We start from the raw sequence: 13,037 nt of genomic DNA on the forward strand, positions 1-13,037 counted from the left end.
AATCAGAAGAACTGCTTTCCACATTCAAGCTACACAGATGGTGCCATCGAAGCAACCCGTAATCTTTATAATAAGAAATACATGAAGTATTACAGGTTCACTAATTTCCCTCTTAGTATTCAGGTAGGGTCCTCAGAATATTTAGGGGTTCAAGTAGAAAATGTTATGAAGAGTTAAATTGCGAAAATAATACTCCAGCTAGAAAAAAAGTTTTCTATACGTGCCTTTTTTATAGCGGAAATCAATCCTACTTTGATCAAAATGTCAAATAAGAATGAGTGACCAAAAGTATTATATTTTAAAGACTTGAAGGATTGTGATCACATACATTGTTTTTTGGGTCAGTACACTCAAACATAAAAAATAATTTGTTTACGTAATTTTGTGCAGACTTAAATTAGGAAACAAATAACCGATCTCTCAATGTGTGTGTATATAAACATTATATATGTGCTGTATATAATATACGTTTCAACATTTTACCATAGAACGAAAAGTGAACCAACATTTTGTAACTTTTCTTGCTCCACATCAAATATCGTAGTGCTATATTGCTATTTATTAAGTGTCAAAGTTTGTAGTATTTCAAAATATAGCTTTATTTCACATCAGTAGTGGGCAAAACCAAAATACGGTTCGCAGTAAAATTTTAATTGGTTTATTTCATCTATATAAAAGTCGAAAATAAGAGTAAAAATCTCAAGTAACTTTTGTTTCTATAGTAATCTATATAACAGCTTCTCTACAATTAAACAATCAAGTTTTCATGAAATTATATGATGTTCAAATTTAAATTCCAAACAAAAAGAGAGACTTTACAGCGTAAAGAAAGAAAAAAAACAAGTATTTTTAGTATATGATTTCTAAAGATTTCAGTTGGTTGTTTTCAGGAGGTCTCTACAGCCTGTAATCTCCCAAATCCTGGGTTCGAGGCTAGCCTGGAATATCAGGATAATAGTTTCAGAAAGCTCAATGTGGGATAAAGGATATATTTGTATTATAGAAGTTGTTTTAAATTATTAGCTTATTATACGGACTTAGGACTAATCTAACTCTCCTAAGCTAGCCGATCTTCGTGAGATGTTATTGGATTTACGGCCGAAAACCTCGCTATCAGTGAAAGTACACAATTGATCAAACAATGCATTATAATCTTTATAAGTAAGAACAGTATATTTAATGAACTACGCACATTTCTGGGTTGATTTTTAGTTTTTATCTAAGTAGTTAATAGCTTGTTTTAATCAGAAGTTAATATTAATATTATTTATAAGTATCAAGTCCGATTTTTAGCGTCGTAAATCCAGAGACATACTGCTGAACCACCGGGGGGGGGGGGTATGTAAAGACGCACAATGTGCTATCTGCGTTCTGTCGCTGCGTGGATCGACTCCCGAATTGTAGAATTATAAGCCGTGAAGCTTACCGAGAGACTGTATTATTTTTAAGTTCAGTCATGCAGGTATTTGGTGTTGGTATAAAGTTCAATACCTATCATTAAAACAAATATTATCTTAGTTCGTGTCACATCCTCATGACTCAAACTAGACTTACAGTGTCAAAGTGTGGATCGGTTTTCCGAGTCATAAACTACTGGAACAACTGGTTCCTCCCGTGAAACTAGACTTACAGTGTTAAACTGTGGATCAGTGTTCCGAGTCGTAAACTACTGGAACAATTCCCGTGAAACTAGACTTACAATGTCAAACTGTGGATCAGTGTTCCGAGTCGTAAACTACTGGAAAAACTGGTTCTTCCCGTGAAACTAGACTTACAGTGTCAAACTGTGGATCAGTGTTTCGAGTCGTCAACTACTGGAAAAACTGGTTCTTCCCGTGAAACTAGACTTACAGTGTCAAACTGTGGATCAGTGTTTCGAGTCGTCAACTACTGGAAAAACTGGTTCTTCCCGTGAAACTAGACTTACAGTGTCAAAGTGTGGATCAGTGTTACGAGTCGTAAACCACTGGAACAACTGGTTCTTCCCGTGAAATGACACGTCTTAATAGTACCACAAACTTTAAAATAAAAATATCCCCAGCTAAATATTATAGTTTACTTTATTATTTCACATACTAGGGTTTTATACTGGGAGGTGTGCAGTGAGGGAGGCAGATGGGTGAGAAATTGGGGAAGGGAGTGGAAGAGACTAAGTGCGCATCAGGGGACAACTAATTGCGCAGTCCTGAGGGGGGAAAACTAAATGCGCAGTCAGGGGAGCAGTTGGTAACTGGGAAAAAAATATAGTATGCCTGAAACAGGTCTCCAGGAACTAATGTCACATTTTAAATGTTTATTTTTCGTGGGGGAGACAAATTTTTAAAGTTCGTGCTCAGGAATTTGAATTAAAAAATTACAGTTTTATGTTCAAATAAATAACTTGATTTTTATGTCACGTGACAACTTTCAATCAAGTCTATGCAATTAGGAAATAAGAAAACATTAGTATTTGAAGATTGATGTAGCCATCCAGCTATGTGCTTAATTTTATGATAACCCTCCTCGTGGGGGACAACGCCAAGTGTACTAACTTATAATGTTAAAATCCAGAGTTCGATTCCCCGCGGTGGACACAGCAGATAGCCTAATGTGGCTTTGCTCTAAAATAAATAAACAAAACATTTTTTAAAAATAAATACATGTTTTGGAAAATAATATACTTACACCTAAACTATCATATTTGTCAAAACGCCATCTAGAATATTTATTCTTTTAAATATATTTTATATAAATATCTGATCACTCAAAGATAATTTCTGAGGATATTTTAAAATAACTTTAAGTATCTTAAGTACAGGCAGCATAATCTATACGCTAATATTACAGTTAGGCCTAAGACAAGAATATATCAAAAAAGGACAAACCTTTGTCGCCCTCTTTCTCTCATTTAGATCGGATTTTGAAGGAAGCATTTCTATAACAAAAATATTAATAAGAATAAATGATTTTACTTCCTTCTCCTCAGATTTTTATAGTACTTTATGATGTATTCACTAACCGAGTTAACGAACCAAAAACTGTATAAAATAGATAATGTTCCCTCTTCCTTCTTTATTTTGTTATTAAATCCCTAATGACGTTATTAGATGCTAATCGCATGCCCTGCTTTGTGAAATGTAATAATTGACACTTTAAACTAATTAAGTATTTAATGTATTTTAATTTCAAAGACAAAAGTCTATTAAAAAATACTAGAAAATGTGCCCTATTTCAGGGTGCTTTTTAATTCACGGGCAAAAATTCTAAAACAAAGTCGCCAATATACACAATTGGACAGCTTCAGTTATCATATTGTTACGTATCTGGTCGTTAGTTAATTTTCCGTAAAAATTCTTTCCGAAGAAACTTTACCGATCCAAGTCCTTTCTTAAATAAAACTGGTTTATTCTTTCTGAATACAACTTTGCAATACACTTAATTTCAACAGTCGCGCTATAACAAACGCTATAATTCACAACGAACGTCTCACGTGCTCGACTCAACAATACGTCTCTCTCTGTCCACAGTTCAATTACACATTGTTGCCATCAGTTCTTACCGGTCTTATATATACAAGAATACCGCATATCTAGTAACCTCCCGAGACTTCAGGAAGGGACAGGATCCTTCTAGAAGTTCATGACGTGTTACTAGAGTCACGTGACTTCCGCTGTCGTAACAATACCAATGATTACGGAAATCGAGCCAGCCAACTCTGGATGATGAATGCTAAAACACACACATACATAATGAATCATCTTTATAGCAGATTCAACGTTCTTTGGTTTCATAAACCGTTACCATAGTAACTCAAACTAAACGCCAAGCTGTTAACAACCAAGGTATTAACAACAACGTCAGGTGGGCCTTTTTTGTTAATATGTGTTAAGATAATGAGATTAGTAACGTAAGAGCGGCGTTTTGTGGAACTATTTCTTTTATCGTTGATCATATACAGAACTGAGCCATATCACGCTCTTTTGCCACTCACCACAATGTAAAAACAAACCACTATTCGTTTTATAACACCAACAACACATTTAATACGTTTAAATGTTTCAAAAATATATGCCCGAGCTAATTCTGGTAGGCCCTTTTCTTGCTGTACTTTTAATTATTTGCCCGAATTTACTCGCTTGATATCATGTATTAAAAAAGGATATCAAAAAGCGAAATAAAAAAACTTCACTTTTTTGGTTTATTCTCCCACCCCCCGAAAAAAGCTTGATACTAGTGCTAATTTATTTCGCATATTTATGTTGTAACTGCTTGATAGATCACTGAAGAACAAAAAACGATCGTTCTCATTTTCCCTGATGATAATGCAACCGCGAAACGTCGTCACAAGAACGACTGTCTACAACGATTATCAACGTCTGGTTATTAAGAATATACACATCCAACAGAAACATGGTAGGCGCGCGCGCGTTTAACTTGGTGTTACGATAAGCGAAAAAGTAACATATTAAACCAAGATCATTCACCACACGAGGAAATATGTGGCAAAAGTTAGCACAAGTTCTTATGACGTCTTTACATTTCTACGTGGAAGAATACCAATGATATTCAACATTGTGGTGAAGTCAAATACGAGTTATATTGATAATAACCTACCGGACTATCCTGGTTCTCAGAGAATTCGTAAATAACAAATCGCTCCTAGAAAAGTTCCTTAATTTTCTAAAAACCATCAGGTCGAGTCCTTAATTTTAGAGTCTAATTTTCTCAATAAGAACAAAAGTGTGACACGTTCATCAGTTAGCCCTGATTTTCAGAATCTGGTGCCGCAATTAAATATATCCTGCTAAAACAAGGTTTGCATGAGTTTTGCTTTAATATTTCATTTTCTGACCATATGGAAAAATGTGGAGGGAAACATAAAGATTACCGCAATTTCCACGTGACACAAAAATGAAATTATCAGCTTAATGTTATATGTTTATATATATATATATATACAGAATGTCTCTGGTAGTAAACGTTATAAAAACTGTACTTACCGTCATACTCCCTATTATGTATTCATGAACTGTTTTCTTCTCTCTTGGCATCATTCCTTGTTCGGGGCCTGAAGAATCGTCGTCATCAGGCTTCGGTTAAAACACAAGAGAAATAAAATTTCTTTTATGCAACAGCGATGCTAAATTTTCGCATGCAACAATGATGCTATCTTTCTACATATAACAATGATACTGTCTTTTCATATGTAACAACGATGCCAACTTTTCATATGTAACAACAATGTTAACTTTTCAGATGTCATAATGATGGTAACTTTTTAGATGTAATAATGACGCTAACTTTTCATGTGTAACAATGATGCTGAATCTTTAGATGTAATAATGATGCTAACTTTTCAGATGTAACAATGATGCTAACTTTTCTTATGTAATAATAATGATGCTAACTTTTCTCATCTAACAATGATACTAACTTTTCACGTATAACAATGATGCTAATTTTTCACATGTAACAATGATGGCTTACTAAGTGCGACAAAAACGAAATAAAACGTATTATACTCTGTGAAAATATAAAAGCTTGAAGGTTAAAATACATCATTTCCAAAATAAAGTAATGATCCGAAGTATTTCTCTGACTAACTGGTTGTATATTTAACACGTAATCGCGTCCAAAAGGTTTACAGTATATGTATACATAGTTGTTGCTCCCCAATCAAGTTATGTTCCCCTTGGATGTTCAAAGAGGAAGGGTGATCTGATGACGTATTAGGAGCAAAACTAGGGTGAAAACAATAGAAAATTCATTACGTTTACCTGTTTGTTGTTTTTATCCGTGTCAGGTGGTTCCCTCTTTACCCAACCTATGTTTACAGCTAATCATTGTTTTCAATGGGAGAGCCTAGGTCCGATGGCAACCCGAAGAACGCTTTGGAGATCATTGTGTTTCTTAAACTTAAAGAGTTGTATCATATTGGCTGGTTTGGAAGTAGTCCATTTATAATAGTTAAGGAGGCTATGGATGTCTTGTTGTATTGTCACGTTCTCGATAAATTTTCACTGACTGTGTTGAATTAACATCATGAAGAAATGTGGTCATGTATCATGCCATTCCTGTTCAACAATGTTTTGAGACAAACAACACCCTGGTTTTGCTTTTACTAACTCTAACTTGGCGAATTTTCACGAATACCATTCAAGATCGCTGTTTGTGGGACGAAAAGTCCAAAATATCATTTTACTCCTAATTAATCTGCAGAAAGGATGTTGGCCTATTCCATTAGACACACACCAACAGTTAGGGACTAGCGTTAGTGACAGAATCCAGGAAGTTATTAACAACGAAGATGCACTTCCCTAGGGACGTAGCGATAAAAACCACCCCTTTGTACGTTGTACTGTCTCAACATTTTTAGTAGCGTAATGGATATTTTTGGGCTACTAGACACGTATTAAAAAGTAATAACACCTTAAAAACTTAAGTAAAAAACCAAAACTCTTTTTTTATTTACCTCTTCTCTCAGTAATGAAGTTTGTATGTTTGTGTAAATATATAGACATAACTTATCTACACAAAAACGATATACGAAGTAAAATATTTATTAAAACAATCGCAAAATAAAGGTTAATCTTAAGAAATTATGCATGCATAATCTAGTACTTAAAGTAACTGTTGTCTAACTCAAACAATGACGTGTGCGAACTACGATTTAATGTAATTCCTAGTTAGTTTATTAGATAGAGGGCGATCGTGTATAACAACTAATAAAAATATAGGGAGAAATGACTTTATACACTAAAATGAGTGTCAACAAAAACTCGATATTAAAAGAAAAGACGAGGTAAATTTTCAAAGAATAAAAATATATAAGGTATTCAAACACAAATGTCTTCAAATTTTAGCTTCATTACAGCCCTATCTTAGAGTGCAGGGCTGAGCATTAGAAAGTCCAAGGTTCGAGTTGCGATATGCCTCCGAACATACTCCATATTTACAGCTGTGGAGTTTTTATAAGTGTGACAGTTATTCCTATTATTCCGTTAAGAGTAGCTGTGTCAGTCTAGTGACTGGTTACTTTTCGTCCGGTCTAATCCGGAATGTCTGTAACTTAAAGCGCCATTAAGGAAGAAAATACCAATACTATAAAATTATTATTTTTAAATATTTTCCGGAGACGTGTGTCAGCCATTAAAAAACGAATAACATTTATAAGCCGTTATTAACATTACTTGACCTCTCTCTCTATATAGATATATATATATACATACATAGCATATGCCTAACAGTGCTTGATTTGTTGTTAATTCCCTTCAGTACACATTTAAGACTAATTTTAAAATATCCTCACTCACCATGTTCATCATGAGGCACAGCTTGAACTGAAAAACAAAACAAATTCATGAGTGATACAAACCTCTGATAGGTACAGTTAATGAAAAGCTGGAATTTTATATATTTATCCTAAATCCTTCTGTTACATAAGAATGCCAATTTAACAATTAAACAATAGGTCTCTTGTCAGCAGTTTAAACTATCTGTTAAGTTTTCTTATTGAAAACAGTTTTTAGTGTGTAACATATCTTTGGGAAATTTCAATTTCAAAATGAACGTTTATCAAAATCAATAGATATATAGACAGATAAACAGATAGATAGACAAATAATGCTCGACCTACCTCTCGTTCAGCTGCGCAGTCCTGACATTTCTTATTTACAAGAGCAGCACCTTCAAGACCAGGAAATATCTTTTGAGTACAGTTCTCTTCAATAGCTTTCACCTAACACATGAAAAGATTCGCATCGTCACTTCTTTAGATAGAGAGAGAGAGAGAAAAAAAGTCAAGACTGTTGTCAAGTATAGATGCTTCTTATACATCGTATATGAATCACATAAATAATAAATCGAACTCTGAATGTACGGTAGAATTTAGATATCTCGACAACGTGGCTAATTTCCAAGTCAGATTTCAGTCCGTTTCTCTTAACATTTATAGTATCTGAAACTTTACATTTACTGTTATTATCCCAGAACAACTATGTTTACCCTATGACATAGAGAATACATTCCCAGAGTCCTTGGCACTTGGACGTGCTGTAATTCCAAGATATATTTTCTACCATGAAGACTCTACTGATTTTAAATCGTAACAGAAACAAATGTTCTTTTTTTTTTTATTCGCACATTAAATAAAAAACAAATAAATAATATACTTTACAAAAATTCGATTAAACTGATAAAATGAAATAAAATTCTAATCTACCTCTGGTGGGCAGCTGTCCCTCAAACACTGATATCGGGCCGTCTTTACGCTGTCTTTTATTCCAGACGCTGGAAAAAAAAAGAATCAACATTATTCATTTGCGGGAATAAAAAAACTTCTCTTATCTAGATGATCAAGTATTTTAAAATCCAACAAACTGTGTATCCATTACTGAACTCTCGCGTGTCTGCTAAATCAGGAGCTAAGAAAGTACTTACATTAATTGTTTTAAGTTCAAGCTGTTGGTATCTCAAAGTCTACACTTAAACAAGAGCTTTAAGCACTAAACTGTAGGTCTGTCTGCCACTGAAAATCTGCTGCTAAATAATTTCTGTGGTCTAATATAAGAAAATACTATACAACATAGAAGCACTAAAAACTTCTGTTTGGATTAATGATCGATTATCAAGCACATAACAACCAAGCATCTTGACAGTAGCCCTCAAGTGTATTTTCTATTGCACAAGGCTCCATCGTAAGACTCGTATGTCAAAAGCACACCACTTCTCCCTGCATGCTTTCCACAAGTCTTTTAACAAATTTGAGCTCTTTTTTTAAAAAAAAAGCCCCTCCCTTTACATGCTAGTAGTAGTACTACTTTTCGTTAAGCAAATATTTAGTTTATTTTATATCATAACAATAAATATCATAATCACATAATTCAAAGAAAAACAACAACAACAAAACAAACAAACAGCAAACGAGTATATTAGAAAACTTGTTGAAGTAAACCCAGATATTATAAAGCGTTTGTTTTTTTGTCCGATGAATTTTGGCGCAAGACCAATCTGCACTAGCCTTCCTTAATTCTGTATGACTGGATAGTTTTGACTGTCGCTCTTATAACGCACCTATGGCCCTAAAGTGTGGAGCTCAATATTTATTTTATCCAAAACGTGAATCTTCAGATCAAGAGTTCAACATACTAACCATTAGGACGCGCTTCTTTCCATTGCGAACCAATCTTTTAAGAAGAATCAAGAGACAAAGCAAACATTTAAAAACATTAAACATTTTAGATAGAGTAAGTGTTCGAGTTTATTTTCTTTTGAAAATAATATATACAAAATTCAAACCGTTATTTTTAAGAAAAGCTCTAAGTTTTATAAGATCTTGCACCTAAAAGCTTACCACAAAACCCCGTTTCGGCAAGCACTTCAACGATGAACTCGGGATTTGACACGACCATTTGACCACAACTAAGAAGCACGATGCTTACAACGACCAGTGTGATTTCCATGATTGGACGAGGCAAAGTTTCGGATCAGAAAGAGAGGTTGTTACTTGGATCAAACTTACAAATATATATACATATCTAAGCTCTGAGCTTATGACGTAAATCCACAAAGTACACCTGTCTCTACACAAACAAAAATAGGCAAAATACAACTATCTTGAGTCACTGTGTACACTTTGCTGAACTGAAAGTTTTAGGCACGGCAAAAAAATAAAATATAGAATCCTACTGGACATGAAACTTACTTCTGAAAGTTTTGTAAAACGAATAATGGCTGAAAATATGAATATGGTAACACATACAGTGTGTTACCATATCTTAACACACTAACTCTGTATGTGTTACCATATCTTAACACACTAACTCTGTATGTGTTACCATATCTTACCACACTAATCTGTATACGTTACCACACTTACTCTGTATACGTTACCATATCTTACTACACTAACTGTGTGTGTGTGTTACCATATCTTACCACACTTACTCTGTATACGTTACCATATCTTACTACACTAACTGTGTGTGTGTGTTACCATATCTTACCAAACTTACTCTGTATACGTTACCATATCTTACTACACTAACTGTGTGTGTGTGTTACCATATCTTACCACACTAATTTACAGAGTTAGTGTGTTAAGATATGGTAAAGTATCTAGGGCCAATGTGGTAAAATATAGTAACACATACAGAGTAAATATGGTAAGATATGGTAGTACATACAGAGTTAGTGTGGTAAGATATGATAATGTATAGAGAGCTAGTGTGGTAAAATATGGTAACACATACAGAGTAAATGTGGTAAGATATGGTGCAGTATGTACTGTAAGTGTGGTTAGATATGGTAACACATACAGAGTAAGTGTGGTAAGATATGGTAACGTATAGAGAGTTAGTGTGTTAAGATATGGTAACGTATACAAAGAAAGTGTGGTAAGATGGTAACGTACACAGAGTAAGTGTGGTATGATATGGTAAAGTATGTAGAGTTAGTGTGGTAAGATATGGTAACGTATACAGAGTTAGTGTGGTAAGATATGGTAACACATACAGAGTTAGTGTGTTAAGATATGGTAAAGTATGCAGGACCAATGTGGTAAAATATGGTAACACATACAGAGTAAATGTGATAAGATATGGTAGTACATACAGAGTTAGTGTGGTAAGATATAATAACATATACAGAGCTAATGCGGTAAGATATGGTAACATCCACAGATTTAGTGTAGTAAGATATGATAATGTATACAGAGCTAGTGTGGTAAGATATCGTAACACATACAGAGTTAGTGTGATAAGATATGGTAACGTATACAGAGTAAATGTGATAAGATACGGTACAGTATGTACTGTAAGTGTGGTAAGATATGGTAACGTATACAGAGCTAGTGTGGTAAAATATGGTAAAGTATGCAGTGTAAGTGTGGTTAGATATGGTAAAGTATGTAGAGTAAGTGTGGTAAGATCTGGTAACGTATATAGAGTTAGTGTGGTAAGATATGGTACGGTATACAGAGTAAGTGTGGTAGGATGATAACGTACACTGAGTAAGTGTGGTAAGATATGGTAAAAAGAAAAAACTGCCTAATGTTTATTCATTAAGCTGTAAACGTGGTATAAGCTGCCTAGTGTTTATTCATTAAGCTGTAAACATGATATAAGCTGCCTAATGTATATTAATTAAGTTGTAAATATGGTATAAACTGACTAGTGTTTATTCATTAAGCTTTAAACGTGGTATAAGTTGCCTAATGTTTATTCATTAAGCTGTAAACGTGGTATAAGCTGCTTAGTGTTTATTCATTAAGCTGTAAACGTGGTATAAGCTGCCTAATGCTTATTCATTAAGCTGTAAACGTGGTATAAGCTGCCTAGTGTTTATTCATTAAGCTGTAAACGTGGTATAAGCTGCCTTATATTTATTAATTAAGTTGTACTGTTGATATCACCACACTTCTTTTGTGGTGTGTAAATCGACACACTTCGTTACTAGGTAACTCGTTAAACGAATATTTTTACAATTAAAATAACAATAATAATGATTATAAGTATTTCTCCATAAATTTCGACTACCACAACGTCACAAGTGTCATTGAATCTGACAAGTTCACATCGACTGTTGAAATGTATTAACTGAGAAGGCCACGTGTTAAACTGTGTGAACAGAGAAGACTATGATAAAGTTGGAATATTTTTTATTCGCCAAAGACTACCAACAAGAGACAGATCTGAAAATTAAAGTGATCCGGCATCTTGAGGATGGCATATCAGGGTATGCATGGATTGGAGTAAATATTTGAAAATTCATTAACATGTTTAAAAAAAAAAGGGGTAAACGTGCAAAAATTACACACTGTTACATGTTTCTTTTAACTGTTTTCTTTGAAATCTCATCTCCCAGCGGTTCAGCGGTAAATAGAACGCTAAAATCCGCGGTTCGATTCCCCGCGGTGAACAGCGCAGAGAATACCCATTTTGTAAGGTTTTTCTAAAAAACAATTTTAAAATCTCTTAAATGGTTTCAGTGAAAAAAAAAGGTTTTATTCTGTATGTCTTGGCCGAATCGTTTTGAACTTACAACGAATCAGATGTTAATTAAAAACGAAACTTTATTAACGTGTTAATGATTTACTAAAATTCCTACGAATATTAAGCACATCTGCAGTTTACGTCAGTAATAATATTAAACTTATTAAGTTTCCGTTATTAAGATTAACTATGTTTCTGTGACGAGATTAATGTTTATGACGTAACTTTTTACACTAACGTGAACAATATTAAATTTCAATACATCATTTTACATCGCGTGGCTTTAACGTGATCAACGTTTATTTAAATCACTGTGATAGAACGTTAGTAATGATATTGAAGCTCATGAAGACACTTAACAATGTACACAGCGTGGTCACAAGTAAATAGACGCCACCTTTTCAGAAAAAATGAAATTTTTCAGTCATATTCACATGAATTGATATATTTATAATTTAATTAATATCTAGTAGATAATCCTTTCGCTTCGTGGAGTTCGTTGATCCTTTGGAGCATCGTGAGAATCATCTCGTCAATTTTAGATTGTGGGATTTTCGCCCACTCTTGCTTCAAAACTTGGAGTAGATCGCTCTTCGAAGTTGTTTTTTTTGGTTGTTTCTTGACTTGCCAGTCGAGTATGACCCAGAGGTTTTCGATGGGGTTCATGTCAGGAGATTGGCTCGGCCAGGGCAACTTTTGGATAACATTTTCTTCCTGCCACTTTTGGGTGTTTCTAGCAGTGTGACACGGTGCTCCATCTTCCTGGAACAACGTTGTGTTCTTGTCCACGAAACCCGAGGAAAAAAGTGACAAGACTCCTTCCTCCAATATTTCGACGTATTTCGCAAAATGTATGTTGCCAACGCACTCCACTAAGCTCTATCTCCCACCAACCCCAACAGCTCCCCAAACCATCACGCTGAAATCACCATGCTTCATAGTTGACTGCAATCTGTTGAGCCAAAACTCTTGGTGAAGCATTTTCCAGACCCATATCCTTCCACTGTCCGAAAATTGAGCGAATCTTGATTCGTCTGAGAACAATACGGTCTTCCCAAAGTCCAGAGG

The 13,037-nt window shown here is 34.4% G+C and overlaps 1 protein-coding gene across 1 annotated transcript; it reads right to left on the bottom strand.

Moving 5' to 3' along the window:
• Window positions 1–802: 802 nt before the first annotated feature.
• LOC106462078 lies at window positions 803–9,452 on the bottom strand. The gene is made up of 7 exons (XM_013921962.2): window positions 9,332–9,452; window positions 8,201–8,268; window positions 7,616–7,717; window positions 7,293–7,319; window positions 4,980–5,069; window positions 2,865–2,914; window positions 803–938 (listed from the first exon to the last, which is right to left on the bottom strand). The coding sequence occupies exons 1-6, from the start codon at window positions 9,438–9,440 to the stop codon at window positions 2,888–2,890; spliced, it is 423 nt and encodes a 140-aa protein (XP_013777416.1). The 5' UTR covers window positions 9,441–9,452; the 3' UTR covers window positions 803–938; window positions 2,865–2,887.
• Window positions 9,453–13,037: the final 3,585 nt, after the last annotated feature.

The sequence above is a fragment of the Limulus polyphemus genome, unplaced genomic scaffold, assembly GCF_000517525.1.
Source record: "Limulus polyphemus unplaced genomic scaffold, Limulus_polyphemus-2.1.2 Scaffold1089, whole genome shotgun sequence".
Lineage (NCBI taxonomy): Eukaryota > Metazoa > Arthropoda > Merostomata > Xiphosura > Limulidae > Limulus > Limulus polyphemus.

Excerpts from the sequence above, each read along its gene's own strand:
- LOC106462078 (XM_013921962.2), bottom strand. The coding sequence starts at position 9,440 with ATGGAAATCACACTGGTCGTTGTAAGCATCGTGCTTCTTAGTTGTGGT. Across the intron at positions 7,320-7,615 it reads ACTGCGCAGCTGAACGAGAG|TTCAAGCTGTGCCTCATGAT; the intron begins GTAGGTCGAGCA and ends TTTGTTTTTCAG. Across the intron at positions 2,915-4,979 it reads ACATAATAGGGAGTATGACG|AAATGCTTCCTTCAAAATCC; the intron begins GTAAGTACAGTT and ends TTTTTGTTATAG.